The sequence below is a fragment of the Protopterus annectens genome, chromosome 16.part0 (assembly GCF_019279795.1).
Source record: "Protopterus annectens isolate FY-2018-M chromosome 16.part0, PAN1.0, whole genome shotgun sequence".
Taxonomy (NCBI): Eukaryota; Metazoa; Chordata; order Ceratodontiformes; family Protopteridae; genus Protopterus; species Protopterus annectens.
The window spans coordinates 849,921,185-849,947,110 of record NC_056750.1 but is presented as its reverse complement, the minus strand read 5'-3'; the positions used below and the strand labels follow the sequence as shown (position 1 = coordinate 849,947,110).

Here is a 25,926-nt window from a genome sequence, read left to right as displayed (position 1 = left end):
GGCCAACTAGTTTACTTACCTGCGAAATACATTCAATGAATAGTCATCCGTTGATGTTGGTTTAATGAACAGCTGTTTGAGTTAAGTAAACATCTCTATGAACTAATATACAGCCAATGGACACAACCACGTTCTGGGACATATTTTGAGAAATGGGAGCAAGAGAAGATGGGTGGGAGGAAAGAATATCAGTACAGTTATTCTGAAGTAGTAGATTTTCACTTTTTAGGAAAGGATTTTTGTTTCTCGTTGTCCTTTCCTGCCATGTTTTTGGTTCCCTGTACAGCTTGAGATGGCAGGGGATGCTTGTTTTTTGGATGTTGGATGTGAAAGAGGATCTTTGAGATTTAAAAATGGCAGCCTGAAAAATGTTGGAAACTCCCTGAATTAATTTTCCACTCTCGTCAAATTGTTTGAGGATATGAGTAGCAGATAAGGCAAACACCACCTCGTTATTTACAACCAATTTAAAATTCAGACTTTACCTCATCATAAAACTGTTAGTTACTTTGGCATACTTCAATAGTGTAGCGGCAGCCCTAGACAGTATCTGCACAATCATACACATTTCTTTAAAGCATGTTTAGATATTTAACAAATGTTAAAAACAATGGAACTGCAATAGTGCCATCTTCAGTGTGGTAGATCATTTTCTCCAACTGTCCATACAGAAGAGCGCACACTTCCACATGAGTTTGACAGTAAAGAAATCTATTTGCCAAAGAAAGAGAAAAATGCTCCCTTACCAAATCTAATACTTTTCCTTCTTGTCCACAGCAGAAGAATTCTGGGACTCAAAACAGCCTGTTCCTAGCTGGCAAAGGTGTGGAGTTGGCTGCAAGGTCAGACATGAGGTGGGTAAACACATGGTTGACAGTTTCAGAAACTTTATAAAGCCTTTCTACTTTTTTGTGTAACTGAATGCTGAGAATTGAGGTTGTTACAAGCATTATTAAATACAACCTCCAAGGCTGGCACTAATGAATGATAAACCATACTGTTTCACTTCAGGGGCAACATCCATTTGCTCCCATAACACCATCTCATGCATACTGACTATAGTCTGAGAAAATAGAAAATTCCTCCAAAGGAGGCTGTGAGGACCTATGAATCCAAGAAATGGGCTTTGAAATCTGCTGCAGAAGTCATGTTCCTGTCTACATCAGAATCTCCCAACATGTCTTCCTCATGAATGTTTCAAATTACCTCTTTTAAAGGGAAATGATTCTTAAGCACAAGGATTAACAGCCTGTAACAACTTCTTTGCTAAGATGATCTTTTCAAATGTACACCACATCTTTAGATGAACAAATGTTTAACCTCTTGTTTTTCTTCTTTATAGGTAGCACTAAAGATGGACTCTGAGAAGGCACTTCTCTCCCTGACCCAGAAAAGATGGTTTTCCCATGCCCAGTTCAGACACTGGAACTGCCAAGGGCACGGCTGACCCCAGTTCTTGATGGCAGAAAGGACTACATCTCCGAAAGCTGGAGGTGCAAGTTAATGGCCTGAAGAATGATAATGGCCAATGCAGAGTAACCCACCATCAGCTGAAGCAGTGACTGAGCCCCATGCAACTGGGCCAGCAGAAGCAGAGTGAGTATCCATTCTGTGACCAAGGAGGATGCTACACATGTGGTAAGCTTAACTAGAATGAGACGATTGGAATATAAGTCGTCAAATAGTGTTCACAAGCAGCACACTTACACTGACATACAAAGTGCCCTAAACATGAATATATAAGCAATGTTCTAACATTCTATCAGAAACCTCTTCTGATAGAATTCAGTCTGACACAAAAATGTCAGGTAATGCTGTCACATAGTGAATACAAGCATTAATATACCCTCTAACAGTTACTGCCTAAATAAAGTACTTCCCATCTTTTTCATAAAATTCATAAATGTTACACAAGCAGTATATTTTCTCACTAAGACATCAGCAAGACAGCCAAAGCTAAACCAAAAAAAAAAAAAAAAAAACTGGGTTTCTCAAAATGACACCACTAGCGTTGTCGCCTCACAGCAAGACGTTGTCCCGTTCGATTCTCATCTAGAGTGTCTTCTGTGTGGAGGCATGCATGAATGGGCGTGCCTTCGTTGAAGGTTGTGCGTCAGGGCTGGTAACTCGGCACGTAAAAATCCACTACCAAACATTAGCAGACCTGAGTTCCATTGTGGCGACCCCTAATCGGGATACGCCGAAAGACACAACAACTAAAAGCCTTAAAATAGCAATTTTTTTTTGTTTTGCTTATAGAATGGCATTATTCCATGTGGAAGGGCTCCCCACTGGAGAATCACTTGCCAGAATGAAGCTGAAGGCTGTCTGCTGCTCTTGTGAAGTCTCCGAGTGATTTGCTCATGAGGCAGCAAGAAAGTACTGAAAAATTTTCACTCAGACCAATTTTCTCTCCAAAGGGTAGACTGATCAGCAATCAGAATAAAGGTGTGGGAGGGATTTGGAACTTTTGGAAGCCGAACGGTTAAGTGCATCTCAGCCAAGACACAACCCATACAAGTCTAAAGGCTACTGCAGCTGTGGGAGAGATAAACATCTGATGTGCCTAATCTGCATTCTTCTGTACCCTTTAGGTGCTTTTATGTCTAATACCAACATGTCAAGCTCCCTCCTCCCTTTGTTCTCCATCAGTGTCTCTCTCTCTCTACACTTGTGACCCATAAGAATACGCTTTATTCTGTAATTTTGGATGCCAAACTGAATGCAGCTTTTTTTCAGTTTTCTCCATTACCCTTCCCCTTGGTGTTAGGAAGAGTCAATGAATATGTGTCAAAAGAGAGATTTAGTTCATAAACACTTTCCCTCACATACTAAAACTTTAGTAAAATGAATTTCTAAACACATGCAAAAGGCTCCTTTCTGTAATGGATCACCAATTAGGATTAAAGTTTGCAGTACCTCTTCAGCTGATACTTTTTTAATCTATCCTATGGTTATAACAAGTCTCAAAACCAAAAACAGCTGCTAAAATATGAACCACAAGTCAAAGAATACTAAGAAAATCAACAGAAGGACAATGAACATGTATTTACAAACAGTTAAAAGCTTTTACCTCAGTTTACAAAACGGGATTATTTCTTAGTACAACAGAACCATTAAAACTGGCATTTAATTAGTGCACATGGCTTACATGTTGTAAATAAATAAAATTAATTAAAATTTTCAGCATAAACCAGGTGACTTCCAAGACTGCTATCTTTTGAATTTTAGAGCACTGAAGTGATTCGTTAATGCTGGGAAAGACCTACTCCCACGTTCATTTGCCACATTTCTTTATGTTCCAGTACGGTTTCTATGTCACCACCTCTTGATCTAAACTTGCTACATCTATTACAAAACCACTCATTTGCTGCAGTACTTGTTTCTTAGTGCTCTTGTACAAGGCATTATTTTAGTTTTGATTTTATACGTGTATTCATAGTTGCTTAGTCATTTCACACACATGGAAACTGTCACTGGGTCAGAGTATGCAAAGAGGTAAAGGAGGGAGAAACACATGGAGAGGAAGATGAGAAAAGCAAGTACTCATTCTCCTTGCACTGCCCACAATGTGACAGACTGAATTTTTGGTAATGCAACGGGTTTTCTTTTGTACCTACCATATGTATGAATTATACTAAGACTATTTTACAACTAAAACTGTTTACGAGAAAATTAAATTTAAAATGGTTGTTGCAAAACACTACCTCCGTAAGATAATTCCATCAGTATCATTTAGAGAAACAGCAAGTTGAATCCACTGTAACAGAATACCATACACATATTTTGCTGATACCAAAACAGCATGTAACAAGTCCATCGGTTAAGAATGCTCGGTACTCAGGCAGGTGAAAGAGTTTTTATTTTATGAAATCTGAAAGATGGCAGACTGGTGGTCATGAAAAGGAAAACTACAACAAACATCTGGATTACTACCCAACACTGACATTTGCACAGAAATAAGCAAGTGTGACCTTATCAAAGTATTCAAGACAACAGACAGTGAATTACTGGAGATGCTTCACATGGTATTGTTAAACTTAATGGTAATTTTTTTAAGTTATTGATAGTCTGACAACAGTTACTTTTCTGTACACCCAAAATCCATGAAGACTTAGGATTCTCGCTTCAGGCCAACTACATCTAATAGCACACTGCTTTAGTCGATTTATTGTTAACCAAGTTAGTGGAAAGTACAGACTTTTTCTTAAAAGAATCTTGGCACTTTTTCCAAGTGATCTAAAGAAAGTGGAACGATCCTTTACATCACATATCTGAAACTGATTACTACAGACATTTAAGGTTTATGTATTTGCATTCCTTGGTCAATTGGTATTAATATGGTTTGATATCATCCTTGTATGCACTTTAATGGAAAATAAGGTCTAATTTTTTTCCATTTTAGTAGGAGGTATTACACACGTTTGAAGGAAGTGGCAATGGGTGCAACTGTCCTTGCATTTGTTACCTATCTGTTAGAGAGGATGTAACAGATAAAAGAATTTACATGACATTTTGATTGATTTTTTGCGATGTGGTTAGAATATTCACGATAGTTATTTTCAAATGTTCATATATTTTAAACAGCGCAACCATTTAAATTTGAGAGAGGCTGTTTCATTTATTAGTATTTATCTGGACATTCCTACCCACACTATAAAAAAGCTCCTACAAAAGTCAAAACCTTGCTCTAATGCCCCATATGACATTCCATCCAACTTTCTCCAACTAGCTGCTGATGGCATAGACCTTCCAATCAGCATCCTAATCAATCGCTCCATTCAGGAGTCCTATGTACCATACCTCTGGAAAAAATCCTTCATCATCCCCTTCCATAAAGGAGGTACAAACTGTTCAATCTCCAACTTTTGCCCTATTGCTATCCTATCCCCTATCTCTAGGATACTCGAAAAGTGTATTCACCTCCTTTACCCTACCTAATGGGCAACCAACTCCTAACCAACATGGGTTTATACCAGGACATAGCACCAGCACTGCCCTCCTTTCTTTCCTCAAAATCATTAACTCTGCTCGTGACTCTGGGAACATAGTTTCTACGCTCCTCCTTGACTTATCTAAAGCTTTCAACACTGTCTCTCGTGCTTCTACTTTCTGAACTCTCCCATCTTAATCTCTCCTCTTCATCTATCAAATGGTTCTCTCCAGCTATCTCTCAGCCAGGGAACAAGCTGTAAAATGGAACTACTGCACTTCCCCTTTTCTTCACACCCCAACAGGTGTACCCCCAAGGCTCTATTTTGGGTCCTTCACTATTTAACATTTTCATCACTGATTTCCACCAAAAGATCCTCAATGCTAAACTGGTGCAATATGCAGATGACTCAATCGTCATCTGCTCAGCCAAAACACTTCCTTTACTAATAAACCTTACGCAAGAAGCCTTCTCCTCCACTGAGTCCTGGATGCTTGACAATCACCTAGCCCTAAATGCCTCCAAATCTAAAATAATGACCTTTACCCCTTCTAGACATACTGCTGCTGGGAAAGCATCCTTCTCTATACTTAGCCTAAACAAAACAACTATTGAAATAGTTCCTCATACAAAACTTCTGGGCGTTCTTATCAATGACTAGCTGAAAATTTGATATCCACCTACAAACCAGTATTAAAAAGACTCATCAAAAACTTGGTATGCTTTATCGACACAGGCTTCTAGACAACTCCTATTTACCACCTACCTCCTACATTCCCTTTTGTATGGAGCTCCGCTACTCTCTAACCTCCAATCATAAATTCCAAAGTTTGCCACAGGATCGAAATCCTCTACTCACCATTGCAACTCCCTACATGCTCTAAATTGTTTGGAACTCCCAAGCTACCTAAATTTCATTCAACTAACTACAGCACACAAGCTAATTTTCAAACCTTCTAATTGTCCATCACTCTCCTCTTCCCTAAAACTTCACCAGTCACATAGAACACTTAGATCCACAAATCAGAACCTCTTAGAATTTTACAAGCCTTTACACGCATCAGAGCAACTTCTACTATCATTCTCCCTTGCCAGATTATGGAACTCTCTTCCCCCTTACATTAGAACTACCCCTAACCTACCATCCTTTAAAACCCTACTCCACTCTCACCCTCTACTCTCTCTGGGAGTGCTCCTGTACCCATCCTACCCGATACCTATTCCCTATTCTATTCTACTCTAATCTCTGCCACTGCTTCAATTCATCTCTCCAAAATTCCTTTGCCTAAATACATGTAGTATACTAAATGAACATAAATTTCTTGTTTTTGCTAATATCTTATAAGTGATTGACTCAGCTCATATATTCAAAGATATGTAAAATCTTGCCTTGCTGTATATTGAATGTTAAACTGTTGTTCTCATATGCTGTACTAATACGTTGTATATTGTCTTTCTGCCTGGAGCTTTTCTCCTCGGGCCTCCATTGAAAACGGGCTGCCTTGGCCCAATGGACTTTCCCGGTTAACAAACTGAAATAAATAAATAAAATAAATAATGATGAAGTTACTTCTGATGGGGACAAACGCTTCTCTGAATCAATTTTTTCATAAACCAACTTTTGCAAATTCTTACTTGGGCAGTAGCAATTGCCATTTACACTATATTAAAAAGCAATTTGAAGTCAATTTATAAGAATTTCCACACTAACATATAATTCTTAACAGAGGCACACATTTTTATTAATAAGTTTACAGAAAAGAAGCTACAGGACAGAAAATACAGAGTATTGTGACGGGGCTTTAAGTCGGTCCATGTAGGACGTGTTGTTTTGACCTTGTGTGCTTTAGTAAAGTGTCTTTGTGGGTATTCCATTTGTAGCATGTGTTCAAGCAGATCCTTGTTAAAGTGCTCTCAAAAATGAAAAAGGTTAATGCTATCTTTATGTACAGGACTTTATCTGGTTTATGCTGGGAATGTTTAATCAAATGGTTTGACTGGTAATCTGTAACATGAAGCAATCTGTGCAAACAATTTAAACTGACATTGTTGAAGGTTTTACTGTGCTGTAGTAGCCTCACTTTGTGAGTACACAAATCACTTAATTAAGCTAGGCTAAAATGTTTGCATTATGAAGGAAACAAGTATACCATGAAGACATCCTTTTTTATTTCTTCTAGTGATAACCTTAAATACACTGCAAACTAACATTCAACTTTAAAGATTACAGCAAAATATTAAAAACGACATGATTTTTTATATGAAGTGCAGCCTACCTCACTTCCTTTCTGTGCATCTCCACTTAATGTTGGAGAGACTGGCGCAGAAGGAGCATGGTTTGAATTCTGGTAGCTGGGTGGACGTACAACAGAAGCAGAGGGTAGAGGACCTTTGTTCACTGGCATTCCAGGACGCTGGATCGGAGCTGGAAAAGAAGCTGCAGTGGCTTGTCTCGAATGCATTAGTATGTTACCCTGTGGTGGGGGAATCAAAAAAGGACGGTCACATTTGTACTACTGAAGAGAATTCTATCACCCTAAGGCAGCAAACTGTTTTGCAAACAAAAATCTAACAGTACATAGATCTTTCACAAATGTTCAGTCAAGTCTGACTTCTGCCGACCTACAATGTAACCCACTGGCTCCCCCACAAAGTTCTAAACATTTAAACAAAAATGAAAATCATGAAACAGACGAGCACAACTGCATAACATGGAAGCAAATGGAACACTAAACAAAAATAAAGCTTCTACTTAAAAAAAATAAATAAATAAATCTTGTAGAATAAGCTCTGTGACACGTGCAAAAGAAATTATTCAGACAATGTAGATGCAAGTACTCAACATCATGAAGTCCAGTGTTCAAAGGGACATGGCCCTGCACTGCATTTACTAATGCCTGGTTAACTGGCGAGACTGACCTAATACAGGAACATGAAGGTTCAACAAGATTCAGCAGTCTGAATAGATAAGAACTATTCCAACAAATGGATCCATATCTTCTACTTGCATCTTTTTTTTTTTTTTTTTTTTTTTAAGGGGCCCATTCACAGTAGCCCTTTAATAAAACAGACTGGTAACAATTCTGCAACTCTTCCAAATCAAGCAGTGAGAGCGTGCCTTTAGGCAGACAAATGCCACAACACAGGCACATTTTTTTAATGACTATTGAGACAAAGAATAAGAGGACAGCCTAGGAGAAAATTTGACAAGAAATTAGTCACATATTGGGGACCCTTTCTGACAAATGAAAAATACAAATGGAAGAAAGCACAAGATGATTTTACTCAATAATTCATAGAAAAATAAACTAATACTAAAAAAGCAGCAGTGGTTCATTTCCCTCTTCTGAACCTGACGTGCAACAAAGAGAGACAAAAAGCAAGATCCATGACTGGAAGGGGGATGGTACCAAACTGCCTGATTTAAGTTTTACTTGTAGAGTGGTCTTGAATCATGTTTAAGGTGGACAGAATAAAATGTCTTTTGATATGATAACTGTTGATACTCCGCCACCCCAGTTGCAAAGGACTTGTTTATCAAAAAGGAACCTCTGACACAACTTCTCTCCCAAAACCCATAGACCTCCCCAAACAGTACTATGATGGGTTTCAGTAAAAAAAAGAAAGGAAATAAAATCGTCAAAGCCACTTCAGTGACATCATCTAGAAGAAATGTTCACCAGAAATAGAAATCTGTGTTGAGCACTACACACTGGAACTACACTGCAATTCTGTAGAAATACTCCAGGACTCTTCTCAAACGGTCATCTGTTAAAACTAATTTCTGTACTCAGAACATAATTCTAATTTGAGAATGAAGTCAGATTTCTCTGCTGGGTTGTATTCTAAAAGTCCAGCATTTTGACAAGTGGCAAGAGAGAATATAGTGATTATGCCTTACTACAAGTTCTCCAGATGTTGTGTGGCGCTTCAACTGGGGCTGGCTGGGCTGCAAGAGGAAGCAGCAGGCAGACATTTCACATTGATAAAGGCTGTGTCGTCACAAAATTGAAGCCTGAAATAGCTTGAATGAAAGTGAAAGAATAAGAGTGTTTTGTGGATGGATTAGGACAGATACAATTAGGGCGAAGAGATTTTATTTTATTTTTTTAAACACTGTAGTCATTCAGCTGTGCTGTACGATTATGTTCAAATCTGCATTCTACTAAGCAATGCCACTGCCAGTCAGCTATATATTTTTTTCACTTTTATGCACTTCAAATTTTGTGTTTTCATGCATGCATGTGGGATTTGCAAAGGACTGCAAATTAACTGAAATACAATAGTGGGGCCATTATGCATTCATTGATCAACTCATAAAATCAGGATCAGACATCTTAGGTCTACACCGTAAATGAAGTGGCTCTAACTGGTGGGCAGATCTGGGTTACACTGCATGTGTTGGACAGCAGTGAGCTAAAATACATGAGTATAATTTATTCATTTGGTCACACACACAGACATCTGAGGTAGGCACAGAGTAAATAAAACATTAGTAATTGGTGAGAACATGTGTGTTTGTGTGTGTGGGTTGCACTGTACGTACCTAGCAGCAACAATCTGAAATACTTGTGTGGAGGTGACAGCAAATGGCTGCACTGCAGTTTGACAGCAACAAGCTGAAATACATTACTGTGGACATTATTCATTCCTTTACTTAAACTCGAACATCTGAGGTGTACACACAGGTCTTCAAACAATACTCATTATCCCTAATAAACACCCAAATCTTCCCAGCTGTCAGTCCAGTAGCCCTCTAATTTTTCTCATCACATGTACCAGACTATTGTCCTATGACTCCTGTAACACACTAAATACTTTTAAACCCAGATATTTTATTCCACCTTTTTTGTTACCAGTAACTTTACTCTTTCCATACTAACTCCCCACATGGAAAGTATTACAGATTTATATGGTTAATGCTGTACACCAGCTTCCAACCAAAAAGCAAAGAATTCCTCAAACTTCAGGTAAACGTGTTTAATCTCCAAAAGAAGTACTACACAGTAATCAGACAAATTCATAACCCTTGAGAGGTTAAACTGGACCAGTCAGTTTTAGCTCCATAAAGGGTTTTCGATGCTAATCAAAGGTCCAGCTGTGACAAGCCTGGAATTGCATCTGTTGTGTGATGCCAACCATGCACTTGAGAGCCTAATGACGAGTTTAGCCCTTACACTTTCCCAGTGTCTCTATTATTCAGCACCCTTGAAAGGGTAAGATCAGAGGTGTTTGTTTTTAATCCAAGTCTGAAGAGGGTCAGAGGAAATCAGTGCTCGACCCCGGAAACCAAAAACAAATAAATATGAATCCCAGGCAAATCTAAGACAGACACCTTTTCATGAACCCAAAGTGGTACATATTTATGGAAATAAAATATGTGCAAGCCAAGCCATACCCAAAAACCAATATAAAGGACTAGACTTCAGTTTTTACAAAATAAAAGCTCACCCTTGCAGAATATGAGCTGCTTCTATTCTTTCATGCATTAAACTGATTCAGAAAAAAAAATGTTTATGCAACTATTACAGGAATCCAGAAACATTTGTTTTGTCCTATAATTACAGGACATTTGCCAATATGTTTTTTTCGGAGGATGCAACTGCCCAAACATGGACTTGTCCTGTGTAAAGAGGGGACACATGGCAAACCTAGGCAAATCTCCTGTTCATTTCAACTATTTGTAGTCTCTGGCAAAAGATTTCTCTTCCGACAAATCCCAGCACTGGGATTTGACAAGAAAAAGGGTGTTCATGCTGGGACCACAGAAATTTCAAATACCACTGTATCCTTCTCACTTGGAGTCTTTGCAGGGGTATCATGAGAATCACACATACCACCAGAACCAAAACCCTGTGGAATTCTCACAGTGACTGAAGTCTTAGTGGAAAACCTTAGCAATACGACTAAATAAAGAGTTTGCTGTGAAAGAAAAGCTATTTGAAACTGTGGTGTCTAGTTGACAGCCCAGAAACACAATCCTGTGTAAAGAAGTCAAGAAAGACTTTTGAAAGTTCTCTTGGAATTCCAGTTTGTGGAAGAGGTCGCTCACCTAAGAGATAGTTTCCTGACACTATGAAAAAGACTCTGCAAACATAAGTAAATAGTCTATATATAAAAAAATGTGGAAACCCTGTAGCCTGAAATGAGATTAACTGGAGCTAGACACTTTGTGATCTCTCTTGGTGCAGTGAATAGCCCAAAGGGTAAAGTAGAGAAACAGTAGTTGTGTAAAATCTTACCATAACTATAGAGGTCCTCCTCTTCATTGCTGCAGTATTCTTAACCTAGTGGATCTCCTGCCTGAAAGTGACCTGATGTCAGCCAGTATACAAAAGTCTTATACTACTATTACTGGGACGTCACACGTACGTTGCTGTCAGACATAGGCCATAAAAGCGATGTACGCACGTACCATCCTTAGAACTGAATGCCCCAGGAGGAGTTCCAGATTAAGCTTATAAAAGGTCAGTACAGCCAAGCAAAATAGACCAGAGGGAAAGGAGGGGGGGGGGTAGAATACTGAAAAAGTAAATAGGAGAACATCTATGGTTATGGTAAGATTTTACACATCTATTCTATGTCCTGTTTACTTGCTGCAGTATTCTTAACCTGAGGAACAGTGCCAAAGCTTAAGAAGGAAGGGAGGAGCTCTTAATGAAGCCATGTAAAATAGCTTTAGCAAACCCGGCTCTGTAGCTGGAAATGCCATCCAGTTTGTAGTATTTGGCAACGATAAGGGTAGACCAGGTGGTTGCTTCAACGATGGCGCTGTTATCCAAGACTTTGAAGAATGCCTTAGAGGAAGCCACAGCCCTGGTAGAGTGGGTTTTCACGGGTGAAGACTGTCTCTTTCCATGGAGTATGCAACAAAGGCAAACAGTTTTTGAAATCCAAGAAGTCTGCTTGGAAATGGGTAAACCCAGAGCCCTGGGGTGAAAGTTCACAAATAGCTGATTAGATTTTCTGATAGCTATAGTCTTATCCAGGTAAAACCCAAGTTGTCTGTGTACATCTAAGGAATGTAGTGCCTTCTCACTGTGGTTTTGAGGAGAAAGGAAGAAGGTAGGTAACTGAATGGATTGGTTAAGGGATAACTCACTAACCACTTTTGGTATAAAGGAAGGATTCGTTCTCAAGTATACCCTTATCCTTATGAAATACCAAGCAGGGGGCACTGCCATCAGGGCTTGAAGCTTAGACACGTGTCTGACTGATGTCAAAGCCACTAGGTAAAACAGTTTTCCAAGAGCAATATTTGAGGGAGTCCAAGGAAGTGGGCTCAAAAGGGGCCAGGGTCAGTTTTTCTAGAACAAAATTAAGGTCCCAAAGAGCAGGAATAGGTTTCCTGAGAGGCCTAATGTGAAGGATGCCCTTAAGGAATTGTTTCACCTCAAATCTGGATGCCACAGGAGGAGAAAAAAGCAGACAAGAAGAAACAGCTGACGTGTGCTTTGACAGAGGAGTAAACCAAGCCAGCAGAGAGTCACACAAATAAGACAAAACCAATGGGATTCCCACCAAAACCTTTTCCACTTGGAAACGTAAGATTTTCTTGTATTGGGTTTTCTGGCCTCCTGCAAAACCTTGAGCATGTCCTCCGAGAACAGGTGTCTGAAGGGGATTAGAATCCTATCACGCAGAAGGACAGCTGTGGCTGTATTAGAGATCTTTGTTCTGTGCGAGTAGGTCCACTCTGTGGGGTAACTTGTGGTGATGGTCCTAGACTAAATGTAGAAGGAGGAGGAACCAGTAATGTCTTAGCTAAAAGGGAGTCACCAGCAAAATGTTTGGATGGTCTTGCCAAATTGTGAACAGGACCTTTGGTATTAGAGGAAGGGAAGAAAATGCATACAGAAATATCCCTTTCCAAGAGAAGACGAGATGGTACTAGGCTATCGATCTAGACAAACCTATGAACCTATAGTCGCCCTGCTAGACAGGGGTCCAGGGAAATAAATACTGTGGGAAGAAATAGCCAGGGAATTATGGCTAGGTTTGTATAGGCCCTAGGGCCAACAGCCTAGTGCCAACCTATGAAACTATGAACCTTCCAAACCAGAGGACTTGGGACGGTCACAAAAGTTTGGAAATTGTTTGTTCAGAGGGTAGCAAATAAGTCTATTTGAGGAATACCCCATTTGGTGACTATGTCCAGGAACACGGCCGTGTGAAGCATCCATTTGTGGGACTGAGTCAGGCATCTGCTTAAGGAGTCTGCCATGAGATTCTGGTTGGAGGAAATGTACACTGCCTGAATAGTCATGTGGTATTGGTCCAGAAACTCCCATACCAGAAAAGCCAACCCGCAAGTGAGATAGGATTTGGTCCTCCCACTTGCTCACATACCAGAGAACTGTCATGTTGTCTATGTACAGCTGTACAAGGCCAGGGCAAAGGAGAGGTTGAAATGCTTGCAGAGCTAGTATCAATGCTAGCTTTTCTCTGATGCTGATGTGTTCTGATTTTTGGGAGAGAGTCAGAATTCTCTGAACTGTGAATTTGCCCAAGGCTGGTCCCCAGCCACTTCTGATGCATCTGTGTGGAGTTCTAGGAATGGGGTGAGAGGATGCAAGGGCAGACCTAGATTTAGGTCTGTTGAAGCCACCAGAGCAGTTAGTTCCCTCTTTAGGCAAGGGATGAGAGGAACTTCTAGTGGGTGAGAATGCTGGGTCCACACTGATCTGAGGAACCACTATAATTTACTCATGTGGAGTTTTTGCCATCGGTAACATGGAAATGGTTGAAGCCATGAATCTCAGCACCCTGAGGAACCTCCTGGCCAAGATGTGAGTCAAGGGGAGAAGGGAGTGAAAGGAGGACCGAAAGTCCTGCACCTTCTGATGTGGAAGTGACACATTCGATGTCTGTCTGGATTCGACAACCTAGGAAAATGTAGTCCTGTGAATGAGTGAGGACTGACTTTCTGTAGTTGATGTTGAATCCCAGTTTTCCAAGGAGGAAAATGGTGGTCTCCAGGTTTTGGAGTAGAGTGGGGTCTGTCTAGAAGATCTGAATGCCCAAAGGTCTGGAGTGTGCAATCACTGCAGCCAGGCATTTTATGAAAACCCTTGGTACTACAGAGAAACCAAAGGGCAAGGCAGAGAACTGAAAATGCCAGGAACCCACAGAAAAAGGTAAAAATATCCTGAACATGGGGTGAATGGGGATGTGAAGGTGAGCATTATTATATCTAGAGATGCCATGTAGCCTTGTGGAAAGGATAAGGAGAAAGAGTTTGCAGTGTCAAGGGGAAATAAGAGTTTAAAGTGTCAACATTCTGAAGGTAGGAACCTTTAGGATGGTATTAAGATGGGATAAATCCAGTAATGGTCTCCAAGGGCCATCCTTTCTATGTACTAACATTGTTTAATAGAAGCTTTTTCCTCTTGAGGAACCTTCTGAATGGAGCCCTGTTGTCAAAGTTGAAAAGGAGCTTTGGGAAGAGTGGCAACTGCTCTCGGGGGATGAATGCTCCTGAAGGTGGGGGTGGAGTATAAAACCATGAAGTATAATTTTTTGATAAGAACCCAGGTGTCTTGGGTGATGCTTTCCCAGACCCTGTGAGCATTTGACAGGCAAAGGGAAGCTGCAGGGTAGTTACAGACTCCCTTCATCAAGAAAGGACTACCTTTGTTGCGAGGATGGTTGGCTTCTGTTGTCTCTCGCTTCCTCTGGAAGACTTACCAGAGGGGTGCAGAGTGTGGACGAAAACAGGCTTAGAAGGGAAATTCCTCTGAAATCTGGGCAGAGGAGAAACTAGGATGCGTTTCAACTCCTTAAGTTCCTTTTTTTTCTTCTTCCTGTAGGGGGACTTAAGAAAGGCTGCTGCTGCCTTACCAAACAAGGCTGAATTGTCCCAGTGGGTGCGTATCCATTAATTTAGATTTGAAATCATCCTGGAGAGGCTGCAGCCTGAGCCAGGAAAATCTAAAAACTGAACCAGTAGCCACTGCCCTGGCACAAGCCTCCATAGCATCTTAGCTGCAGTTAATGGAATGTTTTTTTCCACTTGGGAGGAAGCTCCCAGGGGAGAAAGTGCCAAGACTTTTCCTTATGAATCTGGAAGATCTGCAATGGCACTAGGTGTCTGAGAAAAAAAGCACTAAAGAGCACTTTGTCATATGCGTCTGATAATTAATGGCAGTGAAAGCCAAGGTGGCTGACGTACAGGCCTTTGTACCCATTCTCTCAAGGGTTCTACTCTCTGTCTGATGGGAGAAGAGAGGAAGGAAGCATCCTACAAGGTCTACCTGAAGTTACAGAAATAACTGCTGGGTCTGCAGCAGGGCACCTAAAGAGGAATTTACAATCATCATTGACCTTGTAGAAGTGGTTTGGCTTCTTGGGGGGGCCAGGGCCTGGGACTCTGGGGTTTGTGAAGCATTGTGAAAGGCATCCAAAAAGGCGGGATGCACAGCAGAAACTGCAGAGAGACTAGGGCCATCAACTTGTTGAAGTTGATATCATTTCTGGACTTCAGAAATTTCGAAAGTATCCCATTTAAAGTGTTCTCCCATTTTCAGGGGAGTAAGGATCTGTCTTCTAAAGAGGGAGCCGGCACCAAATGACTCCTCTTCAGGAGAAGCATATTCCTGGGGAGAAGGGATATGTATAGAGTAATCCAGAGATTCCTCTTCATTAGAGGAAAATTCATCAGAATCACTGTCCCTAATCCTTTTTTTTTTTTTGAGAAGGCTGGGAAGTAGCTGTACAAGGAGACTGAGAGGAAGGCGGCTTGAGTGCCATGAAGACCTGAAACAAACATTTGAAAAAAGGCCTGCCAATCTGTAGGGGGCCTCTCTGGTAGGGAACAAATGCTTTGTCTTTTGTTTTTTCTTTGCAGGAGAAACGACCCAATGCAACAGAGGACCAGCCCTGTTCTAGCAGGTTTTGCAATAATGGGGGAAGAATGGTTTCTGCTCTTTTAGGGGTTGAGAGATACCCCTGAAAGGAGGTACTGTGTGCCAGACCATGAAGTACCCATTTCTTATGAAGCTGAGGACCCAAGTGTCTTGAGTGATGGATTCCCAGAAGGGAATGGAGAGGGGACGGCACAGGGGGAGGGGAACAAGGACTTTCTGAGGAGTCAGAAGGAAGACCCATTCTATCAGAAAAGGGCTGCTTAGCCAACTGGGGAACAGAAGACAAAGAAGAAAACTGATGTGTTTTCTTGGTCCCTTTGGAGGGTTTGGAATGGGGGGGGGTCTGGGATTGCCTGCGGACAAAGACCCGTTTCCCAGGGTAGTTCCTACGAAATTTAGGCACTAAAAAGACCAAGATATGTTTAAGGTCTTTTAGCCCCTTGATATTTTCCTACAGGGACTTGAACAGTTCTGAGAATTATATGCCAAAGAGGATCCATAAGCTTTGCCTTGATGTCCTCAGAGAGGGGTTGAAGCCTCAGCCAGGTGAACCTTCTTAACACAGGTTAAGAGGCTGCATTGTAGCTGCCTTTGGTGGAATGTATGGCCACCTGTGAGGATAGCAGCAATAAGAAAAGATGCCAAGGCTTCATTCTCAGAGTCTGGCATGTCAGACACCATCTTTGACAATTGTGACATAAGTTCCATGGTGTACTTATGTGGGTCTTGTAATTCACGGCTCTGAAAGCTAAAGTAGCTGAAGTATAAATTTTCTTACCCAACTGCCTACTATCCTTGTCTGAGGCCAGAAGAGAGGTAGAATGATATGATCTAGATTGCTTTATCAGAGGCTACTGAAAGAGGGTTCTGCCACAGGGGCCTTGAAAAGGAAATTGATTTCCTGAGGCACTTTAATACCTGTATGGCTTTTTACGGGCCATAGGCTGAGAGTCATGATGTAAAGACATGGAGACAAAAGCATCCAAAAGGGCTGGAATAACTGGACTCGACTCGGGTCTATGGCTGAAGAAGGTCGTATTATCGCTTTTGGACCTCAGACATTTGTGAGGGAGCTGATCCACTTAAAATTATCTCTCATCTTTCAGATGGTCTCACCAAAGTAAATCTGCTCCATAGGACAATCTGCCCCATTGGAGTCACCTCCTGGGAAAGCATAGTCCAAGGAAGAAGGGATAAGTACGCTAAGGAATCACTGTCCTCATCATAAGAGTCGTCGTCTTCTGAAGTGGTTTGCGCTGTGGCCTTTTTATGGGGGGAAGAAGGCCAGGCAAGAGGGGAAGCCACCTGGCCTGAGGGAGGCCTCAGAGCCATAAAGGCCTTGAATATGCCTTGGGTAAAATCCCGCCACTCCTTTTAAGGGTCTGGTAGGGGGGAGAAGAATGTTTTTTTTCTTTGCAGGAGTATCCATCTGATGCAATGAGGGAGGGCCACAAAGTGGGCCTAGAATCGATCAGATCTGACTCAACATCCTCTCTCAATCTGGGTGATTCGTCTTTGGCCTTCAGACATGATGAGCCTAGGTTCCCCCTGGACGTTGGGGGCCGATGCCGGTGAGGCCTCCCTAGATGTGCATACGTCTGGTTCCAAGGTAACCTGCAAAACAGGCTCAACCTGTGGATCTGGACCTGCAACAGAGCACGTCTCTGTGCTCTCATGTGCCTCGGGAGAGAGGTCCGAAGGAAGAGATGCAGCTTCTGCTTCGGGCCTAGGTATTTTGGCCTTCCGCTTAGTAGGCTCAGTCATCAGGTCAGAGGAACCTTCCATCTTGCTTTTAACGAAGAGCTCAAGTCATTGACTCTCCAAGTAAATATCAAGGGATGAAAGCGAGTTACAAAGGGTCTTGGGCACTAAGGATTGACAAACTGAACACCTATTGTTACTTCTCCAATCATGATCTCTGTCTGTACAAATAGGGTTTCCCTCTACTGTCTCTATTTGATTCAACAGACACTAAAGCTTCCTTCACCTCAAGTGTATCAGTGAAAAGAGATCATGATTGCAGAAGTAACAATAGGTCCATGCAAAGTTATAAGAGATTGATTATTCCCTATTGCAATCTAGACACGAAGATAAAAGAAGTAATTAGGAGAAATTGGAACATCTTAACAATAGATGATAAAATAACAGAGATAGTGGGTGATAGACCCAGTTTTGAACATAAGAATATGAAGTCACTTAAAAGATTGCTATGCTATGAGAGTGAGAGCTTTAAACCTATTGATTCTATGAGAATAGGAACTTTTCCATGCAGGAGTTGTAACCAATGTACTTTTATATCTAGTAATAACATCTTTACACATCCTGACACTGGAAAGATTTATCGTATGAATTTTTATGCTGATTGTAAATCGAGAGATATCATATACATTGCTGTGCGTCAGACTTGCTCATACTTTTATGTGGGCATGACTAATAGAAGTCTGAGGGAACGCATTAGAGAACATGTATATGCAATACACAAAGAAAATGAATCTAATGCTCTAGCTAATCATATTCTACAGCAAGGTACATCACAAATTTAGTTTCACAGTGTTAGAATTAATAAGGAAATCTAATAGGCTAGATAACATCAGAAATTACACTGAAGAAAAGGAAAATAAATGGATTTTAAGGTTACAAGGACACAAGGGCATGGTACGAATGAACGTGTGACAAACCTTTTTTGGCAGCACGTTCATATGTACATTGAGTTCTTAATATAATATAGAAAATATAAGTGTGATGTTCAGTTATTTTATAATGTATTTTATATAACATTTGTATGTGTTGTAATAATTTTAGAGAGATGCATTTATAAGTGCCTTTTTACTGAATACTGATTTAGTATCATATTAATTAATTCACATTCCTGATTGGTTGAATGTGTTTTTTGTATAGTATTTAAATGGTTAGATTTTATGGCAGTTATTTAAGTCTGATGAAGCGTTCTTGAAATGTGAAAGCGCTTACTTGCTGCAGTATTAAAGGTTTTTATCATCTTCAATTGGTCGTGTTGAGCCCCTTCTGTTCTTGGACTATTGGATTTTGTATATCGGTGGAAGGCTCTTTACTCAGTGCCACCTTGTTGGTTTATATATAGAAACTCAATGCTCTCTCAACGAAAAAAATATTCACATTCTAGCAACAGTCTCCCGCACAGGGAGAACCAGAAACTGAGCTCTCCGTAGAGTCTGAATCAGAAATCACAGGAAAAAAATGCCTGTATCTTCCTGTTCAGATTCAGAATCTTTAATCTCTTCAGGAAAAGAGGAATCCCCTCTTTTTTGACCAGAAATTAATTTAACAAGGATCAACAGCCTGAATTCAACCCTGAACTAGACCCAGAAAACTACTCCTAGCCAAAGAAATTGGAGTAGAAATATTCTTGATTCTTTTTGACAGGAAAAATGGGGCCAACCATGTTACTGATGGCAACAGCTGCTTCCCAAGGGATGGGCAAGGAATTCAGAGAAAACCTTCCCTGTCTCCTCTCCCACAACTGCCAGAGTGGCAGTCTTGCCCAGTGAGGGGACCCTAACAACTGCAGAGGATGTGGCTAACCCCGTTCGATAGCAGCTGTAGGTACTACACCAAACGGATCCAGCGTAAAAGAGGAGTGGGTACAGCAAATGGCCATAGAGGAGTCACCCACCTACAGCTAAGGCAAATTGCTAGCCTCCTGTGGTGGCAATGGCTGTTTGCTTAACTTTTTCTTTGTGGCAGGAAGAAGAATGGACCATGGGGCCAGAAGTCTGTTGCATGGTCTAGCCGAAAATAGTGACTCTTTCCCAGGGAAGATGAGTAGCAACTGCTGGTATACACTGCCAGTCCACAAAAGTTACTCTTTGACAGAAAAACACAGCAAGAAGCACTATAAAACACTATGCCACCCTCCTCACAAAAAATAAAAAAGGAGATAAACGCAATTTCTTAACAGAAAAAAAAAAATGTTTTCAATTTTACACTACTTTTAAACTGACAGTTAAAAAGAGTACTAAAGGTATGTTAAAATCTCATGACAGTGTGTTAAAACAGAACACCCCTAGCTTTAAAATAACATTCCTGAAGAGGAAAGTAGTAAAACAAAAACAAAATTAAATAAAAATAAAAAAGTCCCAACACATATGTGGTTTCACCGATTTAATAGCACAAAGTGCGACTCTGATGAAGCCATTCTCATGGTGAAAGTGCTCAGTCGTTGGGATCTTTGTGTTTTGTGCTATTAAATCGGTGAAACGACGTTTGTGTTGGGACTTTTTTATTTTTACTTCATTGTTTTTTGCTTCGTTGGAGAACTTGGTGTTTTTAACAACAAAATTAAGATAACGGAAATTTTCCCCAAAGGGAACTTATCTGCCCAGCAAAGGAAAGCATACACTGATGGTCTATCATCTAAACACTCACAGGAGTGTACTCTTTGGCGGCAGTAAAGCTGTGAAATGTTTACCCTCAAGCTTGTCTTTCAGTGATCTCAGCTTGAGCTTGCCTGACAGCTTGGGTGGGTGGAAGGTGCCCTAAGCTTTGGAAGCTGGCCAGCTTAACAGGATATAACCCATATAGCTAAGGCTTACTGTAGCCAAGGTTTCCCCATGCTTCTTGAGAACATTACTCATTTACTAATAAGCAAAGTACAATAAAACTTTCTACTTTTATCTTTTAGAGCACTACTCTTAATTCAATGTAGCTTTAGTACAACTCGGCTCACTTCCCCTGTATTTCCCTTCTGAAATTGCAGCTATATTTCTTCCAGTGTATTACAGCTATTTACTTGTCCTTCACAATAGAAACATCTTCACTCTAAGTGAAAGTGGAGAAAAGGAGTGAACATGAGCTGCATCTTTCAAGACACACTGGGGCCTACTTGAAAAGGCCAAATGATGCATGCAACACTAAAGAGATGTAGGGGTTCAAGGCAGAAGAAATGTGTCAAATTCACAACAGTAGTGATTTTCAAGAACTATAAAACCCTTAAAGCAAGCAGATAGACTAGCAAAGTTAAATGAGAACAACAAACAGCAAAGTCACATCTCAGTCTCGCTTCAACCAAAAATGGATGGCTAAGAGTGAAGATAAGAAAAGGGAGAGCAGATAGTGTCATGGAGAAAGCAAACAGTGAAACAAGCAACAGCAGGAGCATAACTAGAGCCCACAAAGTATTTGTGTACACTTAACATAAATGTAGACATTCAAGTGCACTCACTGTTGTAGTCATCACATGTGGGTTATCCCTGCCAGAGTAGCAATCAGCTGACCCGAATACCACAGGCTTAGTATTTCTGCATCGGCTGCTGTCGCTTCAGGACTGACGTCACGTCATCAGTGGTATAGAGTAAGGCAGCAGATGCCATTACATCAGTTTTTCTTGCCCTAATCTGTCAGGAGCCCCCAAGTAGGAGACAGGTTCTGGTGGAAGAACCCCACCAGTAGAAAGTAAAAACCAATATGCCCCTTGTAAGGAAAGAGAAGGAAAAAGTGCAGATGGAGGAGGGGAAAAGTACAGTTTTGTACCTACCATAAATGTAGATGTCCGATAGGTATGCATCTGCAGTCATCACATATGGGTTTGTCCTGCCTCAGGCAGCCCTTCGGTCGGCCGGATTCCAAAGTCTGGGTCTGGCCTCGGCTGATGTCGCACTTTCCCCGACGTCAGAGCGTTTGGGGTATAAAAGCATCAGCCGACGCCATCTTCCTCAGTTTTTCTTGCCCCAGATGCCAGGTGCCCTCTAGGAAGGCTAAATTTGGAGAAATGCAATAAATTCCAAACATTTGCAAAAATATATATATATATATATATATATATACAAACAAATACACCATAATAGATCCCCCAGCTAGCTAATAGAGGGGTAAGCACCCTAGGAATACCACAGAGGGGAAGGAGGGAGGGTAAACCTGACTGCAGATGCATACCTATCGGACATCTACATTTATGGTAGGTACAAAACTGTACTATGTCCTTCAAGGATGCATCTGCAGTCATCACATATAGGTAGAATACCATAGCCAATCTGGGGGTGGAGGAAGTAAGTAAAGGATGGTGTAGTTAATATACCTAGCAGGACTGCCGTAGCAAAGCCTGCTCTGGATCTGGAGTATAAAGGTAAATTGTAATGCTTGGCAAATGTATGCACGGAGCTCCATGTAGCAGCTTCTAAAATGTCCTTGGTAGCCACCCCTCTTAGGAAGGCTGTGGTGGTGGCTGTGGCTCTCGTGGAATGAGGTCTAATGTTTGCTGGCACAGTTTTTCCATGAAAGGAGTAACAAAAACGAATGCAATTTCCTATCCATTTTGAAATTGTCTGTTTGGAAATTGCTTTTCCTTGTGCCCCAGCAGCATATGCTACAAACAATTGGTCAGTCTTTCTGTAACTTTTGGTTCTGTCCAAGTAGTAGCGTAATTGTCTGTGTATGTCCAGAGTGTTCAGAAGTTTCTCCCCTTTATTTTGTGGTTTTGGGAAGAATTTAGGCAAGTGAATTGCTTGGTTCAAGGATACCCTGGATACCACCTTTGGCATAAATGTAGGATTGGTCCTCAAAGAAACTCTGTCTTGATGAAAGATAAGAAATGGCTGCACTGCCATTAAAGCTTGTAACTCAGATACTCTTCTTGCTGAGGTTATGGCCAGAAGGAATGCAGTTTTCCAAGACAGAAACTGTAGATCCGCCGATGCTGCTGGTTCAAAGGGAGGAAGTGTTAGTTTTTCCAGCACAAAGTTAAGGTCCCAAGTAGGTAAAGTTGGTTTCCTTGGAGGATTGATGTTTTTGATTCCTCTTAGAAACTGTCTTAGGAGAGGATGCGAGAAGACAGGCGGATTAACATTGTATTCTGCTGAAATTGCTGAGGCATGTATCTTAATGGAAGAGTAAGGCAGGCCATTGTGGAACAATTCTGCCAAGTATTCCAGTATATGTGCCATGTTCATCACTGTCACATCTAGGCCTTTTGTTGTGTTCCAAGTGTGAAATCTTTTCCATTTTGCTGAATATGCCTTCCTTGTGGAAGGTCATGAGCTTCCATAATAATATCCTTCACTCTCTGGGATAAGTTATCCTGAGGAGGAGTCATGGTATTCTCCCGGCAGTTAGCTGCAAGGTTTTCAGGTTGGAATGCAGAGTCTTGAAATTGTGCTGCGTCAGTAGAAGTGGCCATAGGGGGAGAGGCCACGGTTTTGTCTGTGACATGCTCTTTAACAGTGGGTACCAGTGCTGCCTTGGCCAGTTTGGAGCTATCAGAATCACTCTGGGCTGCTCTGCCCTGATCTTCAGTAAAACCTTGGTCATTAATGGGAGAGGTGGGAAAGCATAGACTGTTAGAGCTTTCCAACTGAAAGAGAGAGCGTCCACTTTCCATGCTTGTGGGTGGTATGTCCTTAAGCAGAATGTCTTCAGTTGATGATTGTGGGGGGAAGCGAACAGATCTATTTCCGGCCTTCCCCATGATTGTGTTATGAGTAAGAAGATGTCTGGGTGCAGCATCCATTTGTGTGCATCCATGGTAGTTCTGCTTAAGCTGTCTGCCAGTATATTGTCTTTCCCTGGCATGAACTGGGACTGCAGCTGTATACTGAGTTTCAAGGAAAGTTCCCATAGATTCATTGCCAGTCTGCATAGAGGGTAGGAATGGGTGCCTCCTTGCTTGTTTATGTACCACATAACTGTGGTGTCTGTCCTTATGAGCAGGTGGCCTTGATGAAGGAAAGGTTTGAAGGCCTCGATTGCGTGTTTCACTGCCAGCATTTCCTTTTGGTTTATGTGCATGCGCAGCTCTCTTTGTGACCATAGCCCTTGGATACATTTGTCCTCCATGTGTGCTCCCCAACCTCGGTCTGAAGCGTCCGTGCTGATGGTTTGGTTGGCTCTTGGTTTTCTGAAGGGCAACCCTCTGTTCGACTGGCAGGCTTGAGCCCACCACAGAAATTCCTTTTGAAGGCATGGAATGAGTGGGATCAAAGTTTCTAAGCTGTGACTGTGCTGAGCCCATACACTCCGTAGGTACCATTGTAATTTTCTCATATGCAGCCTTGCTTGCGGAATCAGAAGAATGCCAGATGCCATGTAACCCAGGGCCTGCAGGATTTTCCTTGCAGTCAGTTGAGTTTGTCTTGTCAGATTCTTGAAGTAATCCGGTAGTTGTTTTTGTTTTTCTTCTGTGAGAAAAGCCATTTGGGTGGTTGTGTCTAGATCCGCACCAAGAAAGGTTATTCTTTGGGATGGAATAAGTCTTGATTTTTGGATGTTGACTGTATATCCCAAGGCCTGTAGTAGGTGTATGGCATAGTTCAAGTCCTTTAACAAGATTTTCTTGCTGTCCGCTTGTATAAGGCAGTCGTCCAGTTATGGGTAGATTTGAATCCCCTGAAGTCTGCAGTGTGCAATTACTGATGCCAGGCATTTCGTGAATACTCTGGGCGCAGTAGATAAGCCAAAGGGCAATGCTGAGAATTGATAATGCTCTGACCCTGACAGAAATCTGAGGTGTCTTCTGAAACTTTGTCGAATAGGGACATGCTGGTATGCCTCCTTGAGGTCTAGAGTCACCAGCCAAGACTCCTTGCCCAGCATGGGAAGGAGTTGGTGTAGAGTCAGCATTTTGAATTTTGGCTCAATGAGGTAAGTATTCAGTGCGGACAAGTCAAGAATAGGCCTCCATTGGATTTTCTTTTCTTGGAACAAGGAATAATCTGGAGTAAAATCCTTGGCCTTGTTCTGAAAGAGGTACCTTTTCTATGGCTTTCATTTGTATTAATTTGGTAATTTGCTTCAAAGCCTCTGCCCTCTGATTTGGTGGCAGGTCTGGCATTCCTTTTCTTTTTGACAATGTGTGGAAATGGAATCTGTATCCTTTGTCTATTATTTGCAGTGTCCATGTGTCCCTTGTAATGTTGTGCCAATTTTTTGAGAATAAAGAAAGCTTTCCGCCCAAAGGTGCTTCTAATTGAGCCCTGGTCGGCGGAGTCAAAATAAAGTCATCGAGTCTGTCCTGGTGTAGCAGTTGTGGTTCCTGCACTACCTCTCTGGTTGGGAGGCTGCCACTGATGGCCTCTGTAGGAGCCTCTAGCTTGCCCTCTACCTCTGGCACGCTTATTCCTGCCTCTCTGAGATCTGTCTGAGTCCGGAAAGGACCAATTCTTAGTAGGCCAATTTCTGCTGAATCTCGGTGGTTGGACTTGCAGAAAGTCTTTGACTGTTTGCACAGATTTTGCCTTTTCCTCAAACTTCTTTAAGACCTCTTGAGCCGTGGAACCAAATAATTTTTGCTTTTCCATAGGAGCATCCAAAAGCTTAGTTTTAACATGGTCTGGTAAAGATTGTTCCTTCAGCCAGGCATGCCTATGTATAACTGCACCTGTCATAGCTGATCTACATGAAGCTTCCAATGCATCATAACCACACTGCAAGAAATGGTTACTAACCTGCTGGGAGTTATGTACCAGATCCTGAAGGGATTTGCGATCTAGGGGTTCAGAAGAGGACAGTTTCTTATGCAATTCATCTAACAAATACTCTTGGTACTGTATCATATGAAATTGACAATTTAATGCCCTCATGGAAAGAGTTGCAGAAGTATACACTTTCTTACCCCATCTCTCTAAAGCTCTGGACTCCCTTTCAGAGGGTAGAGGATTTTTAGCAGTGGCAGCTGCAACCCCTTTTGGGCCCTGGGAAATTGTTTCTGGGTCAGCAGAGTGGGCCTTGTACAGGTGTAGATGTGAATCCGGGACCCTGTAGTACCTATCAGGTTTGGCAGGAGCCGGAGGGAGAGAGTCAGGGGCTGTACTAGCATCGGAGTACACATCATCAATAACATTCAAAACAGGAGCTATAGCTAAATGCCTATGCCGAGGTAAATGTAAAAAGGTCCTTAATCTCTTTCTAGAATCAGAGAAATCCTGACCCTGCCATTGAAAATGTTCTCTCAGAGTGTAGTGTCCCTCCAAAGGAAAACTCTTCAGGAGGGGAGGCTGAGGGAATAGATTCTTCAGCATCAGAATCCTCGTAGGCCGAATAAGCCTCCTCCTGGGGGTCTGACAGGGCAGAGCCATCAGTGGACTCATCTGAGGAGTGGGGGTCAGAGGGCTCAATCCTGGGCCTTTTGTCTGGAGGTGGTTGAGAGCCCCTGTACGGATG

General features: G+C 41.6%; 1 protein-coding gene across 1 annotated transcript in view; it reads right to left on the bottom strand.

The window, feature by feature from the left end:
• The window catches only part of PRRC2B (proline rich coiled-coil 2B), a 3,584,159-nt gene that overhangs the window by 185,051 nt on the left and 3,373,182 nt on the right, over nucleotides 1-25,926 (bottom strand). Inside the window, exon 33 of the mRNA XM_044058194.1 lies at nucleotides 7,210-7,407. Within this exon, the coding sequence (XP_043914129.1) occupies nucleotides 7,210-7,407 (198 nt within the window). The remainder of the gene's footprint in view (nucleotides 1-7,209; nucleotides 7,408-25,926) is intronic.